At 41.0% G+C, this 20,589-nt stretch overlaps 1 protein-coding gene across 2 annotated transcripts in view; it reads right to left on the bottom strand.

The window, feature by feature from the left end:
* PCCB (propionyl-CoA carboxylase subunit beta) overlaps positions 1-16,761 on the bottom strand; it is an 83,632-nt gene extending 66,871 nt beyond the window's left edge. The window contains exons 1-5 of one of the 2 annotated variants that reach the window (XM_054595592.1): positions 16,525-16,761; positions 13,835-13,954; positions 12,757-12,825; positions 9,390-9,446; positions 7,253-7,366 (exon numbers count right to left, since the gene is read on the bottom strand). In XM_054595592.1, the coding sequence (XP_054451567.1) occupies positions 7,253-7,366; positions 9,390-9,446; positions 12,757-12,825; positions 13,835-13,954; positions 16,525-16,707 (543 nt within the window). In that variant the 5' untranslated portion in view covers positions 16,708-16,761. The remainder of the gene's footprint in view (positions 1-7,252; positions 7,367-9,389; positions 9,447-12,756; positions 12,826-13,834; positions 13,955-16,524) is intronic. The other variant, XM_054595593.1, reaches the window with a different exon arrangement.
* Between the last annotated feature and the right edge of the window lie 3,828 nt (positions 16,762-20,589).

Genomic DNA, 20,589 nt, shown 5'->3' with positions numbered 1-20,589 from the left:
TCTAAAAAACACACTAAGCCAACAAGAAGAAGAGACACAGAATCATGGATACAAAGAGCATTTTGATGGTTGCCAGCTGGGAGAGGGTGTGTGGGAATGAGTGAAGAGGTGAGGGGATTAAGAAGTACAAATAGGTAGTTACAGAATAGCCATTGGGATGTAAAAAGTACAGCATAGGAAATGGAGTAGCCAAAGAACTTATACACATTACCCATGGACATGAACAATGGTGGGGGGATTGCCTGAGGGAGTGGGGGTGGCTGGATGGAGGGGGCAGAGGGGGAAAAATTGGGACAACTGTAATAGTATAATCAATAAAATATAATTTAAAAGGAAATAGAACAATTCCATTCACAATAGCATCATAAATAAAAAAATGCTTAAGTATAAATTTAAAAAAAAGTGTAAAACATGTATGTTAAAAATTACAAAATATTGCTGACACAAATTAAATACCTAAATAAACAAACATTCAAATTACATGGAGCAGAGGGTGCAAAATATTAAAATTTTTGCCTAACTGATCTACAAACAATAAAGTTCCTACCAAATCTGAGCAGGCATTTTTGTATAGTTGGCACTGATGTAAAATTTAACATGGAAATGTAAAGGACTCAGAATAGTCAAAACAATTTTTTAAAAGAACAACAGGATTGGAAGATTTTACGCAACTTTAAAACCACTAGAAAGCTACAGTAACCTACACAGGGTGGTTGTGAGGTAAGGATAAGCATATAGATTAAGGGAAAAAATTTGAGAACCCTTACATTTATGGTCAATCGATTTTCCAAAGTGCCAAAACAATTCAACAGGGAAGACTAGTCATGTCAATCAACGGTGGCAAGACAAGGATGAATGTAGACCCTGACATCACACCATATGCAAAAATTATCTCAAAATAAATTATAGACCTGATATAAGAGAGCCAAACCTAGAAAACTCCATGAAAAAAAAATTACACAAAATCTTCATGACTGCACTGGACACTATTCTCACATATGACAATAAAAGAATGATTCACAAAAGACAATAATTGGTAAATTGAACTTCAAAATTTAAAACATTTTGCACTTTCCTCTGGCTGGTGTGGCTCTGTTGGTGGGAGCTTCATCCCATAAATGGAAAGGTCATGCATTCAATTCCCTATCATGGCTCATGCCCGTGTTGCAGTTTTGTCCTCCAGTTGGGGCACATGTGAGAGGCAACTGATTGATGTTTCTCTCTCACATCAATGTTTCTCTTCCTCTCTCTCTCCCTCCCTTCTCTTCTCTCTAAAATCAATAAGCATGTCCGTGGGTGAGAATTTAAAAAAAAAACAAAACGGAACTTTTTGTACTCCAAATGTCACATTAAGAAATAAAAGAGAAGCCTTAGAATGCGAGAAAATATTTGCAAATCAAGTATCTGATAAAGGACTTGAACCCAGAATATATGAAGAACTCTTACAACTCAAAAATCTGTATTTTGCCATGTACAATGTGCTCCCATGTATAATGTGCACCCATGTTTTTGGCCCAAACTGTCAGGAAAAAAATATCTTTCATTTTAATTTTTTAATTCAATTATTAATTTATATTCGGAAACAAAACAGATTATTGTATTCCAAGGTATTGCACACAGATATTGTTATTGCTTTCTAGAGTTACATTTTTAACACATAAGCATAAATAAAAGAATTAAAAACATTTATATAGATACAGAATCAGTATTACCCATATATAATGCACAACCTTATTTTTCCCTCAAAAACTTGGGCAAAAAAGTACATATTATACACAGCAAAATACAGTAATTACAAAATGAACAAAAGATCCAAATAAACATTTCAGCAAAGAAAATAAACAAATGACTAACATGTACCTGAAAACATGCTCATTATGATCAGTCAGCAGGAAAACGCAAATTAAAACTACAGTGAGGCCTGATTGGTGTGGCTTAGTGGGTTGGGTGTTGTCCCACAAAGCAAAAGGTCACTGGTTCGATTCTGCTCAGGACACGTGCCTATGTTGAAAGCCAGGTCCCTAGTTGGGGGCATGCAAAAGGCAATCGATCACTGTCTTTCTCCCTCTCTTTCTCGCTCCTTTCCCCTCTCTCTAAAAATAAATAAATATTTTTAAAAACAGTGAAATACCAGTACATACCCCTAAAATGGCTATAATGAAAAAGGCTGACAATACTAAGTGTTGTCAAGGTTGTCAAGAACTTGAAACGCTCAATACATTCCTTGTAATAATGTAAAACAGTACATTTTGGAAAAAATTGGGCACTTTTTTTAATCCTCACCTAAGGACATGCTTAGAGAAGGTAAGGAAGGGAGAGGGAGAGAAACATCGATTGGCTGACTCCTACACGCGCCCTGACAACACCTGCAACCCAAGCTACACCAGTTAGGCCGGGCAGTTTCTTAGAAGTTATATATAAGCTCATAAGATCCACATTTAGTAAGACACGGACTCTCTTGCAGGAAGGGGTTGAAGAAATGGGTGAAAAAGGTGAAAGAGTTTAAGAACAAATTGTTGGTTATAGCGTCATGGGGTTATAATACAGCATACAGAATATAGTCAATAATATTGCAATAACTATGTAGTCATATATGTACTAGACTCAACTGGGGTGATCACTTTGTGAGGCATATAAATGTCTAATCACTATTTTGTACACCAGAAACTAATATATTTTATATCAACTGTAATTGAAAAACAAATTTAAAAAATAAAGATACCATCCCTGACCAGTGTGGCTAGGTTGGTTGGAGCATCATCCCATACACAAAAGATTGCAGATTTAATTCCGAGTCAGGGTACATACTTAGGTTGTGGATTTGATTAAAAAAAAAAAAAAAAAAAAAAAAACAAAGATACTCACTATTAGGTATCTGCCCAAGGGTAATGAAAACATATGTTCACACAAATAGTTATACATAAATATTCACAGCAGCATTTTTGTTTTAAAAGTACAATTACTGCATTGTATAAATTTATAATCATATATTCTTGAATAAGTAATAATAAAGTATACGATTATAATGCAACTGTCCATAGAGAGCTGGCATGTCTCCATCATAATATTGTAAACATATTTTCTACCCTGCCAGCCTCCTCATCCCAAAGCCCCTTTTTAATTGATAGTTTATAGTACCTGATTCTTGCTTTATTGGTTATACCATCAACTCTTGAGTTTATCTTCTTGTAAGCTTGTCCAGTGACTTATAAGACATTCTTTATTGTACTTTTCCTCCCCATCTGACCAGCACTAGGTAGGTAATCTGCTTGATGGACCTCTGCCATCCCCTAAAGGAAAGTAATCTTGCCATAGTCAATCTGCTTTTTGGCCTAGTCTAATTTTCTTGTTCCTGCTCCCTAATGCCTATGAAAGTTTTCATTTTGTACAACTCTTTGCAGTTCCTTTCTTTTCACTACTGAATTCCACCAAATACTTATTTATACTTCTTATTCCCCCTCAATTTTTTCCACACATACCCTCTACCCTCACTTCCCTCTGGCAACCATCAATTTGTTCTGTTTTTTTGCCTATTTTGTTTTGTTTGTTCATTTGTTTTGCTTTTTAGATTCCACATACAAATGAGATCACTGGTATTTGTCTTTCTTTATCTGATTTATTTCACTTAGCATAGTACCCTCTAGGTCCATCCATGTTGTCACAAATGGCAAAATTTCATTCTTTTCAATACACTATTCCATTGTGTGTGTGTGTGTGTAGATAGATAGATAGATAGATAGATAGATAGATAGATAGATAGATAGATAGATTTATATATATTTCTCACATCTTCTTTATCCATTCATCAGTGAACACCTAGGTTGCTTCCACATCTTGGTTATTGTAAACAATGCTGCAATAAACACAGGGGTGCATATATCTTTTCAAATTGGTGTTTTCATTTTCTTCAGATATATTACCAGAAATGGAACTGCCAGGTCATATAGTAGTTCTACTTTTTAAGTTTTTGAGGAATCTCCATACTGTATTCCATAGTGACTACTCTAGTTTACAATTGCACCAATAGCGCATGAGGGTTCCCTTTTTTTCAAATCATTGCCAACACTTATTATTTGTTGAATTCTTAATAATTCAACAGCCTTTCTGAGGTGTAAAGTGTTATCTCATTGTAGTTTTGATTTGCACTTTCCTGAAAATTATTATATCCATATATAGAATATTATTCATCAATAAAAAGGAATGAACCACAGATACATAGTACTTGAATCTCAACAAACATGTGAAGAGAGATGCAAAAAGACGAAGAGAGCTGACAGTGGTTGCTTTCAGCTAGGCGGGCATTGACTGCAAACAGGCACGGGGACACCTTTTTGGAAGGAAAGGTTCTGAAACTGGGTTGTGGCGATGGTTACACAACTCTATAAATTTATTAAAAATCATTGAACTGCATGCTTACAATGGATTCATTTTTTTATGATTTGTACTGGGTTGGCCAAAAAAATTAGTCTAATTTATCCCGTAAATTAAAAGACACATTTTTCATTGTCACCAATAACGTTATTGACTTGGATATTTTAAGTATGTCAGCTATCTCTTGTGTGTTATAATGTTGATTTTTCTCAATTAATATATTGATTTGATCGCTATCAACTTCAACTGGTCTACAGACCATGGAGTATTGTCCAGTGAGAAATCTCCAGCACAAAACTTTGCAAACCACCTTTTTTTAAAAAGATTCTATTTATTTTTAGAGAGAGGGGAAGGGAGGGAGAAAGAGAGGGAGAAAAATATCGATGTGTAAGAGATATACCAATCTGTTGCCTCTCAAGCACCCTGAGCTGGGGACCCAGCCTGCAATCCAGGCATCAACTGGGAATCGAACCAGCAACCTTTTGGTTTGTAGGCTGACACTCAATTCACTGAGCCACACCAGCCCAGGCACAAACCACTTTTGACAGGTTCAGTCAGTCACAGCATCTTCTCCATACACTGTACAAATCTTTTTTTGGGTTTCAGTTGTGTTTTTACCTTTCTTGAAATAATGAAGCATAATATGCGGAAAATGTTGCATACTTTCTTCCATCTTCAATATTAAAATGGCTATACAAAAATTTACCAATTTGCTAAGTTTTTTTTAATATGCAAGCTGATATGACAGCTATCACAATACAATCTAACAAAATTGTTTTGAATGAAGTTAAAGACAACTACGCACTACTAGAGCCATCTTATGGGAAAAAAAGCAAGCCAACTTTTGGGCCAACTTAAAAAATTATACTTCAATAACGCTGTTTTCTTTTTTTAAGATTTATTTAATTTTAGAAAGGGGAAGTGAGGGAGAAAGAAAGGGAGAGAAGCGTCAGTGTGTTATTGCCTGTCCAGTGCCCCCTACTAGGGATCTGGCCCACAACCTAAGCATGTGCCCTGACTGGGAATCAAACCAGTGACCCTTTGGTTCACAGTCCAGGCCAGATTTATATATATTTCTCAAATCTTCTGTGGCTCAATCCACTGAGTCACACCAGCCAGGACCTCAATAAAGCTGTTTAAAAAAAAATGTCAAGATCATGGAGGACAAAGAAAAACTGAGGAACTGCCCAGATTGAAGGAGATTAAAGAGATATGATAACTAATGACAGTACTTCATACTGGACTGGATCCTAACCAGTAAAGGAAAAAAAACTACAGTGAGCTTTATTAGGATCATTTGATTAAATCTGAATAAGGACCATGGATGAGAATAATATTGATGAATCAATGTGAAGTTTCCTGATTTTTATTATTATACCCTGATTTTACAAGAGAATGTCCTTTCTTAGGAAACACACAATGAAGGTATTAAGAGCTACAGGAGGCACAATCTCCAGTTTACTTTCAAATGTTTCAGAAAAATATAATATGCAAATATGTACATATGGAGAGAGAATGATAGAGCAAATGGGCAGAATGTATATAACTAATGAGTCTGGGTAATGGACATATGGGAATGCCTCATACTATTTTTGCAAGTTTTCCATAACACTTGAAATAATATCAAAATAAGGTTACGAAAAATAATAAAAATAACAGTAAAGGCAGGAAAAAGTGGGTGGAGGTGTAGATATGACAAGCAGCACTAGCAAGCAATTAATTAAGCAATGTGGATCTTAAAGCCACTAAACCCTAGCCCCTGAGTAGGGGGAGAAACCCAACTGCCCCAGATGAGTTAGACTAAATGATATTCTAAAATCGGCAGTTTACTGGCACTTCTCTTAGGGCTACTCTCTTTTCTTTGTTTCTAACACAGGCATGACTTCCAGACCCGGGGCCAAAGCAGACCTTCCAGGCCTAAGCTGTTGTAGCCAAGTCACCCAAAAGACTATTTCTCCCCAGAGGGCTATCCCTGGAGCTCAAGTTTAAAGACTAAAAAGTAGGTTTTAGATCTACAAAGTGGCTTCTCAACTAACACAAGTGTTCCCACAACTAGCAGAGTATCTTACACAAAATAAACACACATTTTTCTGACTGATCACAAAGAGCAGCAGCCAAGGATAAAAACTCTCGTAAGTCTGCAAGCCAGGGGATGACAAGAACAGCTGCCCTGATTATAAACAATGTCTGCCTGTCTCCTTCCTTCCTTCTCCCTCTTCCTCCCTTCCCTGGAAATGCTGATCTGTCCCTTTTCTCAAGTTTCCAACTGGCAGTATCTCTCTCCCTCTTCCCAATCTCCCTTACCACCTCTCTCACAGTATACTTCCTACTTCAAAAATCGCATTTATTTTTTGTTTCTTTTCACTTCTTTCTCTTTAATTTCATCTGTGTAAACAGAAAGATACCTGAAGTGATGTTCACCAAATATTTCTGAATGGTAGGATGTGGGGTATTTATTTCTTTTTTGTGTTATAGCTTGAACTTTGTATAATGATCTTGTTGTGTTTTAACCAAAAAATAAAAAACACCTCATTTTTTAAATTCCTAATTCTAGCAAATCAGTTCATTTGAATTTTAATGTTCTCTCATCCTTGCTTTTGAAAAAATATATACATTTAAACAATTTTCCCTTATGAATGATTTTGAATTTCGTTTTCCCCTGAGTGGCCCTTTATAGGGGGGAAAAAAAAACCCTCCCCACATACTCTCTCTCACTTTTCATCCATCCTTCATGCCACCCCGGTGACACAGGAGAAGCCACAGAACAGACACAATGGAGCAGAGAACAACGAGATATAGGAAAGCTCTGATCAGGACACAGCTTAGAGAATTAAGCCCTGTACTTTTTTTACTTTCTATTCTCTATTGTCAGGTTTCTCACCAGAAAGATGTCTGCATAGCCAGCCAAAGACTCCACTCCCTCTTGGATCCGTGCTCCCCCAGAGTCATTCAGTCCAATCACTGGAGCCCCCACTGTCATGGCCTGGTCCATGATCTGAGACAGCAGAGAAATCTTGTGAGACAACTGATCCTGTTATCAACAACAGCATTTACAAAGCACCAGTGTTTTTTGGACAATGTTCTGAGAGCACTTTTCAAAAACAGATAACACTGGCTTTATTCCCCATGATGACTGGGGAGAACCAGATACTTAAACAGCTAATTAAAGACCCCCAGACATCCAAGAGCCAAAGCACTTCCCGTGAGCAGGAGATATGACTGCTCATGGCAACCATTTCCAGAGCCACAGGCCCCAGCTGTAGTCATATGCCACAGAATGACATTTTAGACAATGATGGCCCACATATACAACAGTGGTCCCATACAGGTATCATGGAGCTGAAAAATTCTTATTGCCTAGTGATGTCATTGCTGTCGTAATTTCATAGCACAACGCATTGCTCACATGTTTGTGGTGATGCTGGTGTAATCAAACCTACTCAGCTGCCAGTCCTATGAAAGTATAGCACATACAGTACATAATACTTAATAATGAATGTGTCACCGACTTATGTATTTACTAAACTGCACTTATTATTTTAGAATGTCCTATTTTTCAAAAAGTTTGCTATAAAAGAGCATGCTGTGTTACACCAGCAGCAGCCTCATACGTATATCTTGTGCTTACCATGTCTCTGGATTGTATTATTTTCTCTCATGTTGTTTTTTATGGTAACATGCTGTGCAGACTTGTAGCCTGGGGTCAACAGGCTATACCAATAGTCTAGGTGTACAAATCTAGTAGGCTATGCCATCTAGATTTGTACACTCTGATGTTCTCACGACGACAAAATCGCCAATGTATTTCTCAGTACATATCCCCGTTGTTAAGCAGCATGTGACTATAATGTCTTTTGAGCAGCCAGTTTTGTTCCTTCTTACTCTTTCAAAAGAACGGATAGTAGACAGAATGGCGAAGAAGTATTTTCATGAAAGTAAATATGGACCCATCTGTTAACCTGAGGCCAGGCCCAGGCCTGCTTTTACTTCTAAGATGGATTTTCCTCATGGGTCAATAGTTGACAGCCTAATGAGCAATATTCTAATGGCCCTTGCCAGTTTACAAAGCACTTTCACTTCCATTATCTCATTTAACAATCATAACAGAAGCAGTAATGGAGAAAAATTAGAAGGTTTAAAAGTTAAGTGATTGGCTCAAGGTCTCAGGAATAATAAATGACATGACCATGTCAAAAATCCAGGTGTTTCATTACACAGGAAAGCCCCGTGTTGCTACTAAAAGTCAACCCTACTTTAACTCCAAAATCCTCCAACTATGATCTATACTTTTATTCATATGCTAGAGAGCATCTCATCTCTAGCAGTGTTATTAAAATACCATCACGTAACCCTTTCATTGCTCTTTATCTTTTCGCACCTAGACTCCCCACCAAGGCCATGGGTTCTTTACCCCAAGGCATTTGTGAACAGATTTTTAGGGACTCCATGAACTTGGATGGGAGAAAAAAATGTCCATCTTTATCTTTATTAACCCGATCTTTAGCTTTTCCTTCAATTACAAACACAGGCAATAAATAAATAAATAACCCACATAAGTGTTAGATATACCTGTGACTGTCACTAACAGTAGCCATAGATATTTCTGTGTCACATTAAAGTTGTTGCAAATATCTTGAAATGTAATCTTCATGCATGCCTATTTGAAATTATAGCACTTTGGATCCACTGCCAAGCCCTGTTATTTAATGCATTAATAAAGGAACACATGTATTACAAATATAATTTTTCCAAATATGTTTAATCTTTGTAGGCCTACCTATTTTATTTTAAGCATGTTAAAAAAAAAAAAAAAATACATGAGAGTCCAGGCTTCACCAGCCTGCCAAAGAAATCTATAGTACAAAAATGTTAAAAACTCCTGGACTGAAGGCACCACGTTTTGCACACCTCTGCCCCATCCTACATACTCAGCTCAGTGTCTTTCACCCCACAGATACCCAACATGCATTATTTAACTGAGGAAAGTACTGAGTTTGTTGTTACAATTAAATACTTACTTTGCAGATCTTTTGAGCATGTGCTCCTGACAGACTGCCTCCAAAAACTGTAAAATCCTAAAAAGAAAAAAAAAATCAACAAATAAAATATACTGACTAGCCAGAGATGAAGAGCCAGTAGGAGGAGGAAATAGAAAATTCACAGACAGCCCTGGCTGGGTAGCTCAGTTAATTAGAGCTAAGGATGCAGGTTCCATCCCAGGTGAGGGCATGAACAAGAATCAACCAATGAATGCATAAATAAGTGGAACAACAAATTGACGTTTCTCTCTCTCTTTCTCTCTGTCTCTCTTCCTCTCTCTCTGAAATCAATAAATAAAAATTTTTTAAAAATTCATAAAGTTTTCAAAGTATTTTCAGAAGTTAAAAAAAATTAAGTCTGATTTTATAAATTAGTCCACAGAATATGAATATCTTAAAGGAAGTTCATGTATTATCAAGAGCAGAAGGCCTAGTCTTTGCTCTACAAAAATAATTTATAGCTCAGCAGGAAAGTCAGATTCTATGGATGTAAAACAGTCGGGCATTTCTATTACTGAGAAACATTTGCTGCTTTGACAAAGATGAAAAGTAAATCAAAGCCCTCACTGCTTCCTCTTGCTTATGGAGTTTCATTACCTTCTGATGTGAAGGCTTCTTGTAGAAATTACCTCCTTCCTAAACCATCCCTCCTGGTCTCCCCCTTTCTGCGCCCCCCCACCCCGAACCCAAGCAAAGACAGTGGGGAATTGAAAACTTTCAGCACAGGAGGGCAAAACAGGGGACAGGAAACAACAGCAGAAGAGAAACTGAACAAATTTAAGGAGAATTGAAAGCACAAGGATATCCGACATGAAGAAACAGAAACCTATACACCTGCAGAGTAATCACAAGGAAAAGACAATCCAGAAACCCTGAAAAGTGAAGGGGGAGAAAAACAAATTAATACAAAGTCTGTGTGAGGAGCAGTTAGATCCCAAAGCCTTCTCCTTCACTTTGAGAGGAGAAAGTTTTATTTTCTAAAGAAACGTAACCAGAGGGGTTCTGGACTCACAATCACCAGTAGCAAATGAAGGCAAATGTGAAGCTAAAAACAAGTGAAATCAGGAGCCTGTACACTAAATCCACAATGGCCCCTTCTTTCCCCCCCGCCCCCGCCCCGCAAAACACACCAACAGCCAATTATCAGGCAAGAGACTGAAGCTGCTTCTCTGGAAAAACATGAGCTCCCCAGAAAAAAATGCCTACCGATATTAACATTTTGGGGATCACTACTAAAAAGCTGGCTCATCACTCTCCGCCCTCATTTTCTTTTAGGGCTCATTTCAAATGCCCCATTTTCCCTAAAACTTTTCTCAATCCTAGATGTGAGCTTCCCTTGTCCTGAGCCCACAGCACCTGCCCAGAACCTTCTCACCCTATCTGTAATCACTTCTGTCCTGGCCCACTCCATCTACAGAATGATTAGCTTGTTTAGGGCAAGAACTCTGTCTCAGTCATCACCACTCACCCCCCAACCCCTCCTTACTTCATGGGCATAAGAGGTGCTCAAAAGTATTAACTCGATAAATTTTTGCATCGACTTAATAGTTAGGAGAACACTGCCTCCACAATGCACAACTTCCTTTATTCCAGCTATCATTAATAGTTCCTTGTGGCACTGGCTGGTGTGGCTCAGTTGATAAGTCCCCTGTCAGGGCACATGCCTAGATTGTGGGTTCAATTCCTGGTTGGGGCATGTATGGAAGACAGCCAGTCGATGTTTCTCTTTCTCTTTCTCTCTCCCTCTCTCCTCTCTCCCTCTCTCTCCCTCTCTCTCTCTCCCCCTCCCCAATCAATAACCAAATGTTTTTAAAAATAGTTCCTTCTATACAAGTTTTTGCTTAGTTCTCAAATTACAAACACACACACACACACACACACACACACACACACACACACAGACATGATTCCGTCTAGTTAAGCATTTGGTAGACCCATTTAAAACAGCTTTAAAACATTTCAAAGGTCACTCAATTAATAAATAACCATTGTCTAACAATACATTTAAAATTAGCCAAGCATAATTATTTTACTATCAAACCCAGAAAGTATTTTAGTTTCCTACACAAGTTCTATAACTTTAAGTCTAATACTTATAATTATATATATACTTCTACCTCTCAGAAGAGGAAAATGTCACACACAAAAATAGCAACGACGTTGTGTTAGTTTTCTGTTGCTACTGTAACAAATTACCATAAATTCAGTGGCTTCAGAGAGACTACATAAACTGATTATCTTACAGTTCTGTAATTTAACAGTACTACATGGGTCTCACTAGGTTAAAATCAAGGCTAGCAGGGCTATGCTCCTTTCTGGAGGCTCCAAGGAATACTCTGTTTCCTTGCCGTTTCCAGCTTTCAGAGATCTTCATTCCTTCGTTCATGACCCCCCCTCCTCCATCCTCTAAGCCAGGAACGGCAGGTCAAATCATTCTCACATCAAGTCCTTCTCACATCTGCTCTGCCTTTCTCTTCCACTTTCAAAGACCCTTGTGATCACATTATGCCCAACTGGATAACCCAGGCTACTCTATTTTATTTATTTTAATCCTCACCAAGGATATGGTTTTTTTTTTAATTGACTTTAGAGAGAGAGTAAAGTGGAGAGAGAAAAACATCTGTCGGTTGACTCCTGTACATGCTCCTCCACCCCAGGGAACCTGCAACCTAGGTATGTACCCTGACCGGGAACTGAATCCACAATCTTTCGATGCACGAGATGATGCATCGAACCAAGCCGCCCAGTCAGAGCCATGTTACTCTATTTTAAGGTCAGCTGATTTGCAACATTAATTCCATGGGCAAGCTTTAATTCCTCTTCGTCATGTAAGGTAATGTATTCACAGGTTTCAGGGATTAGGACTTGGACATCTTTGGGGTCCATTGCTCTGCCAACTACATTCTTCTATGATCTTAGTGTGAAGAAACTATTTACTTTGAGTCAGCCTGATAAAACATGCTTGAACACTTTCATGAAAGCCCAAGACTCAGGGCCCGTGGTTCTGAGTCAAATACCCTCCGCTTAGGCTGCATCAAGGTCTCTCAGATCCATACACCCCACCCAGGACATAGCTGCCCTCCAGGCACACAACCAACCTGCCAAGACTAACATGATAACTTCCCTGTATTCCTCCCCTAAACAGACTAGGGATTTTGTCTCCCTAAGAAAAAACAAAACATATATTATGATACTGTGGACATATGCACTGGAAAAGAGATAGTAAATCCCTCATCTGCCCCAAACTACATGCAAGCTTTCATTCCCTCAGACTATTTTCTTCTCACATATTTTGCTCCTGGCTCTGCCCTCGAGAAAAGGTCTACCTACTGGAGTTATGAAATACCTGACTGAAGACATAAACCAATCTTCCGTTGATTCGGCCCCGTCCAGTGACAACACTGTCTCCAGGAAACTACCAGAAAAATAAAATAATTTTTTAAAAAAAGGTTAAAATACACAAACGTTTCTTTTAATAAATTTAGCAATTATACCCCAGTGAAAGATGCCCCCCCCCCAAACCACCACAACTTCTTTAAAGTTCAATATGAATTTGGAACACAAAGAAATCTCCTTTCCCCGCTCAGGTCTGCAACAGCAAACACTAGGCTACTACTTTGAAAGAAATGAACAGTGCTGTAGTCTTGGGCCTCATCCTCCTTCCTGAAAGCTAAATGATTAAGAGACCCTCTAAGGTCGTTATTACCAAATGCTCACAGGAACGAGAAGGACATATTAAAAAACACAGCATCTTCTACAAAGCCCCCACACCCTACCCACAATCCTTAAAAAGGCAAACCCATCATTTTGCCTGGAATCTGAGCAATCATTGTGTTGTCCATAATGGCCCAAATGGAGCCAGCTGGTTTGGTGCCAAGTTTACAAATCCTTGGTCACAAACAGCATATAGATATACCTGAAAAAAACTGACCACAGTGAGTCCAAAGAACATTGTGCACTCATGGAGAACACCCACTTGAAGGAGGAAGGATCAGTGACTCTGACCTCAAAAAATCCAAGGCATAAACTTAAAGTGTGTCAAAGAGACACAAGTGGTCAGCCTTTAGGGGTCTGCCTAGACAGACCAGAACTCGACTAAAAGACTTTCTCACCTTTCCTTCCAAGTTTGTCATTTTATACCTGCGAGAACTCTGAACCCACAACCAGAGCCCTGGGAATTGAGCCAGAACCACACTGCACAAGGTATGAGCAGTCCACTCAGTCCTTCATCTGCAGACAAAGGTGAGTGAAAGCCACAGTAGTGCCTCTCCAGAGGCACTCTGGCATTCCAGGGCCCCAAACATGAAGATTTTTCAATATATCCTGAGTCTCAGAAGGATTTCATTAGTCTAGTGGGTAGGCCAGCAGGGCCATAGCAGGAAAAGTACAACTTGGAGGCTCACAAGACCATTGTGAACAGATACCTTATTCTTGTCGGCAGCCATTCCAAAATCTGCACATCTGTGTTCTACAAACATGTCGCTCTCAATAAAACTGTCAGGGTCCAGCAAGAGACTGATCCGCTCTCTGGCCAATAGCTTTCCCTAAAATGCAAAAAAAAAAAAAAAAAAAAAATCATTCAGTGATGTCATCACAAAGTCAGCAAGCAAGGAGTGCTCATAGGAGGGCCAGGAGAACTGGTTTTGCACCTTCACCTCATGTGAAAGCCTCTATTTCATCAATCTGTCCAAGCGACAGGTGTAATCAGTAAACTTCGCCTAATTAGAAAATCAGAGTAGACAGGGTACTCCAGGAGCCACCAACTGTGGAAGGCAAATAAGTAAGTAGAAGGCAGAAAAGGTGGAAAAGAGAAGTAGGGGTAAGGAGAGCCTGACCCTGGAACAAGAAAATTAGTTCCACAAACATTTACCATAAAGCTAAAGAGCAATAATAAAAAGAACGGAGAAACAGGAGGTGAAAAACTTAAGCAGGCTTAATGAAGGGCTGGAGGCTACACCTCCAGATTCACAGGCTTCCTCTGGGAACTCCACAGAAACTCACATCACTAGAGTCCAGTCCCAAGGACACTTGCAGGACTACTTCCTTGTTCCTCTCCTGCCTTCTTTACAGGCTTCTCCCTACTAATCTACTTTAGGGGCCCTGTTTAGGGACTCTACTCCTGACAGTGATGCTACATAGGTAGACAATTTCACAGCAGGGAGTGGCTAAGAAGAAAGGGAATGGGACAGAGAGTGCTAAAGAACTCACTTGAGCCCTGACCAGGTGGTTCAGCTGGTTGCAGTGTTAACCCACACACCAAAAGTTTGCAGGTTCGATTCCCGGTCAAGGGCACACACCTATGTTGCAGGTTCATCCCCAGTCAGGGTACATTAGGGAGGCAACTGATCAATGTTTCTCTCTCTCCTTCCCTCCCTCTCTCTAAAATCAATAAGCATAATCCTCAGGTGAAGATAAAAAAAAAAAGAACTCACTTGAGAGGAATTAAAAAAAAATGCCTCTTAGAGAGGGTGAGGTTGGAGCCCTAAACCTAGCAACGGCCTCTATTGCTTAGGCTCCCAAGCCTTTAGACCAAACCCAATATCGAGGTCCACCGTCCCCCTCTCCTCCAAAAACACCTCAGATTGGCTATATTTTTTTTTTCCCTTGAGAAAGTAGCCAAAGCCAGTGAGGTCAAGTTAAAATGGGCAATCCTACACACTGTTGTGTAAAGTAGAAGTTTTGGGGAAAGCAATTTGGCAATACACAGATAAGTGTTAAAATATTCACCTTTTGACCCAGTAATTCCATTTCTGGGAATCTATCCTAGGAAAGTAGTCCAAAAATTGTTTAAAATGGGGTGAAGTGGGAATTTAAATCAAATAGGCCTCCTGACAAAGTCTGGAAGCTGCATCTAAACTCAGTAGACTCTGCCTACTGGGAAGGATAGATGATGTTCCAGGGAGACATTGAGCAAGGGCACCAACCAGAGCACTGACTGGGCCTTTCCAGAGGATGATCTAAAATTTCTTCACCCCAGACAGAGCCTCCTCTGGGTGCAGAGGAGGGAGGGAAAGCACTCCTGGCACCACCCACTATCAACCTAATTTACACCTCATTCCCCAAAGTCAAAAAGAAATTGTCACCTCTAAGCCTTTGTCAAATGGGAATTTTACAACATCTAAATCAACATTCAATTTAGACTTAAAGCGCTGGTTCAAATCTCCTCACTGAAGATCCCAGCCTTTCACCCTAGTCACCTCCCCCACACTTGTGAGTTGTGCCTCAGTGCCTTTCACCTTTAAGAATTTCACTTCTGCACTTCCCAGGTTGGTTATTTAACTCATCCAGCAAATCGGTCCAGACTGACATATGCCACGGACCAGTAAGCGAGTCTAGTTTCAAGTCCCAGGTAACCAACCCATTTGGGTCTCTGTTTCCTCTACTGCTAAATGGCCCACGCAGCATATCTCCGTAGGCGGTGCGTCCAAACGCCTCAGCAGCTCACTCCAGCCAAACATACAAACTAACATAAACAGTCCCAGAAAAACCACTGGCTTTGGACTCGTGCCTTCCCTAACAGGCAGGTGGATGCACGCTGAGACCCCGCAAGGGTTTAGCTGGTGTTCTGGGGCAGAGTTCCACAAGTTCCCTGCAGGCACCACACCCCCCCACCCCAGATTAATATGAGAGTTTGCCTATGTTACGCCCCCTACCATAATGCCTTGACTTTACTGCTTCCGTAGAGAGCAAGAACCATTCCTTCATGGGGCGTAAGTATGTTAAAAAATTAAATGCCTATCATTGCTTCACTACCTCTATTCTAACAATGAGATTGTGAGGGGAGAATTATCTTCTGTTTAGAATAAACTGACTCCTAAAGATTAGTAACTTGTCTAAAAGTTTATAGTTGTTAAGTGGTGAGCCAGCTGGAACCCAGCGAGGTCCGCCTAAAATTTCCTAAAGTAAAGCACAAACTGATAAAGCACAACCGTTCTTATCTTCTTGTTACCGGCCTTTGGGGGAAAGGCTACAAGTTCTCAAGGTGAACATTCTCGCCTCCGCCCCTCCCCAGCTTTGTGAGGATTGGTCGGGAGGCCTCGGGCGCCTCGAGCCGGGCACGCTGTGATAGGTGGCGAACAGTGGGCGGGATGGCTTCGGTGCCCTCTGGACTTACTCGCTTGTGCTGGGCATCAATGCGGCGCTGGCCCCCTCCCATCAGTGCGGCACGGCGCTTGTCTTCTACGCGCTGGTTAATGGAGACTGGCTGGCTGCATAAGCTGCGGGCCGCGACACGGAGATCGCTCACCACAACGCTGAGCCTTGCTCCGGCCCCCGCAACGCGCATGGCCGCCGCCATATTTGCTTTGCCAGCACCTCCCCGACCAGACTACCTGAGTACGCAAGTGCGTCAAACGTGGACGCAGCGAGGTCTGCGCCTGCGCAACTTCAGGAGGGACGCAGGAAGTCTGTGGGCTGGAATGCAGAGTGTGTTTGAGAGGAAAGCCTTTGAGTTTCAGATTCTAGTCTGCCCTACAGAGTCACCCAGAGAATTGGGAGTGGTCCCCCAGATCTTGTACCCTCTTTGCTACACACAAAAGATGACTATGGTCTTTGCTATTCTCTGCCTCCAGTTTTCTCATCCCACTTGCTCCAGAAAATAAGTAGATAATTAATTGAACGCTGGACCAGGTATGGCTTTAAGCGGTTACTTGCATTAGCTAATTGTCCTGATTTCACAGATGAGGTAAATGAAATATAGAGAGGAAGAGTGATTTGATCAAGGCTAAAGATGTGGAGGAGCCAGAATTCAAATACACATGTATGAGTCACTCACTGAGCACAGGGCTCTTAACCTCCAATAAGTGGCTCTCAAATTGTGGGCCCAACAGTTTCAGCGTTACCCGGAGGGAGTTGGAAACGCAAATTTTCAAATTCTCAGACTCCGCACCAGACCTATTGAATTGGAAGTTCTGGGGGTGTAGCCAGCAATTTGTTTCAGGAGGTGACCTCTAGGTGATTTCGATGCTTTCCAGAGTTTGACAATCACTTCTCAGGGGATTTAGAATTGAACTCTTGGGAGCTTGGCCATATGTTTCCCCAACAAACAGGCAGGTCTTTAAGACAAAGAACAAATAATGTAATTCACATTTTCAGCCACAGAAAACTGCTAAAGTTGATCATTAACCCCTCTGAACTCCAGCTCATAGCCATGGCCTTCATGAAGTCTAAACATTTGGCCTAGGACCTCGATGTTAATGCAATTACATTCAGCAAACATTTTTTTGAGCACCTACTATGTGCCAAGAACTAACCACCAGTATTTATTATGCTTCCTGGACTAGGAATCATTCACCTATCTAATTTAGGGAAACCAAGGGTCCAAAGCCTGGAGTCATGTTGCTGGACAAAGCCCACCTGCATCTGCCTGATTCCATAGTGGGTACTCTTGGCTCTGCATTTGAGTCCCTGCTTAAGGAAAGGGCCTGGCCTAGTAGCACGGGACAGAATTTGGGCAATGCTGGATATGTCAAGAAGAGTATCTCTGAGAAGGTAACTGCATGCCAGGGAATACAAACAGTGTGAGCAAGGACCTGGCATGTTCTGATTCACACAGACACAGTTGTATCCCCAGCCTCTGGAGGAATGGTGGTAAATGAGACTGGAGAGAAATAGTGGAGTTAGATTGTGAAGAATTGTACCATATTCAGAAATTGGATCCTGTTCGGGCCTGGGGGCAATGGGACTCTTTTGTCCTAAAGTGCTTTGTTGACCCTCTCCTATGGCACATCTCACACCATGTTAAGATTATTTAGGCCAAGGGGCTATTGCTTACCCTCAGGCTGATGCCACTTGGAGGGAAATGCTTTCTGAGAAAGATGGCTTCTGCAGTATGGAGAATAATTCAGCATAGGGATCCTGGTATTTTTTCCTTCAGTTCTCTCCTCAGAGCCATCAGCCACAGACTATCCTCAAGCATCTCTAGTCCACTCTGTCCTCCCTCTGCCAGAGCCCAGGGTAGAGATGAAGGCTTCCTCCTCCTGCAACTGAGTGTGGCCTCCCCAGAAGACCTCACTGACCACAGAGTGGCAAAGAGACTGATGCACCAGCTCCACTGTGAAATGCACGCCCACATGCCTCCCACCCAAGTCTCCCTGCTGCGTGTCAGGAGGGCCTAAAGAGCATCAGCTGCAGCCAGGCATGGCCATATGCCAAGAGGAGGGCTGTGCTGCTTATGGCCTGGGACCCGCAGCAGACTGAAGCCCATTACTATACCAAGATGTTCCTGGAAGGTTCCCATGAATGTCAGCTGGCCTAAACCTTAACCCCAAACATGGCAGTGGGACCCTGGCTCACATATGCCTGAGTTGCATGGGGAGTGGGACTTCCTCTGTTCCATATGTCCTTGGACTTACCTTGCATATAGATTGTCTTTTAGTAAAGAGTGACCTGATCACCCATCTGTCATTGACCATATGCTTCCATCTTACAATAAAATGACACTCAGTGTGGGGGGTGGGGAGATTGTTTAGCTCTCTCCCCAGGTAGATTCCCAAGCTAGGGGTCAGGGACCATGGCTGGCTTACTCACCACTGTGGCCCCTCCACCTGGAACAAGTCCCAACACATAGGAGACCTTCAGAATGTATTTGTAGAATTGAATTGAGCTAGCAAATATGCAATTGCATGTGGCTCTGGAGGTTTTCTGCTACAACTATGTGTCCTCTTCTACACCTATGATACTTTGTTCAGGTATCGTCTCCTCTAGGCAGTCTATCCTGATCCCCTCTCTGCCTAGATGAGGGTAAGTGTTGGTTCCTCAGGGGAAAAAGGATTTTTTTCTTTTTTAACTTTGAATAACCAGTGCATAGCAGAAAGCCCAACACAGGAGAGATCTATAAAGGACTATTCAAATGAACTTAGTGTTCCCTCTATCTAGTTCACTCTACCTGCCCTTCTTCTTCCCCATCCTGCCATTTTTCCTCCTCACTGTCCTAATGCCCTACCAATGGGTACCCCATACATAGTTCTATAATATTATTCCTGTCACCTCATATGCAAGTCCCAGCCTGGAGTGTGTGGTTAGCAGAAGGTTGAATTACCCAGTAATGGCACTCTAGAATCTCATGCTCTGGGATGTTTTGCTGTTCGTAGGCCCTCTTGCTGGATTGTTGTGTTTGAGTTTTTCACCATTTTGAGACAGGAGTCACACTGATCTGGCAATTCTACCCTAGTCAGTGACCTCTGTCAAAAAGAAGGGGTGCAATGGAAGGAAGAAGTAAATTTGGGAGAGTATGTTGGTCTGGGTCTTCTGAGAAGCTACCAAGAGGGGAATTAAAAATGAAAGAAATCAATTGGGGAACCACCTGGGAAAGTCTGGAAACACTAAGATTACAATGCAAGTCTGATCCCCAGTCAAGGAGAGAAGGAAGGAAGTAAGGTGTGGCAGCTTCATAGACTTCTGTGCAGGCTGAAGGAAAGTTCGGCAAACTTATCAAGAAGTCTTGGACCCACAGTGTGTATGCTCCTGCTTAGCTGAGAGCAGCCCTTGAGTGGTGTGACCTTAGTGAAAATTTAGAATTTCAGAGCAACAGATGGGACTCTTAGGCAATTACACTTAGTGCAGTTCAAGCGTCTTCTTTCCAAGAGTGTTGGGTGGTTAGGAGTAAAGTGTGTGAGATAAAGGAAGTAACTGCCATCCATGTGAGGAGAAAGGATTTTTAAGATACTTCTTGTCCAATCTGAGTGTTTTATTTTAAAAGCTGAAGGAAAAAAGATGAAGTATTGTAAATTCACTCTTGTGTGCGTGTGTGCGTGCGCGCACGCATGCTGGACTGTGTTTCTCTGACTATGCGATTGAGTCACAAAAACCCTGACTTAAATTCCAGTTAAAATTGTTATTAAAACCTGGAACCCTGTATTCCTCCAACTACACATTTTCCAAGCCATCTTGGAAAATCCTCATCTTTTCTGACTTTGTGTGTTCCTTCGGAAATGAGCAGGGCTGGCCTGTCCCTTTATTTTAAAAAAGCATTTATTAAAGCATTTTAAAAAAATGCTTTTTAGGCATTTCCAGACCATTCTTCCACCATTGCTGGGCTGCTCTTCCTTTGAAGTTTTTGCCATCTTTTGTTACCACCCTTTAAGCATTCCCTGACCTTTATAATCCACCTTCCTCTCACTTCTGAAATTAGGGTTGCTTTTTCTCCTTTTTCCCTGCTGTATTAGTCAGGGTTCTCCAG

This window comes from Pteronotus mesoamericanus, unplaced genomic scaffold (genome assembly GCF_021234165.1).
Source record: "Pteronotus mesoamericanus isolate MK-2021 breed Mesoamerican mustached bat unplaced genomic scaffold, CSHL_Meso_final scaffold_54, whole genome shotgun sequence".
Lineage (NCBI taxonomy): Eukaryota > Metazoa > Chordata > Mammalia > Chiroptera > Mormoopidae > Pteronotus > Pteronotus mesoamericanus.
Note: the sequence above shows the minus strand (reverse complement) of the source record. Positions and strands in the feature narration are given on the sequence as shown.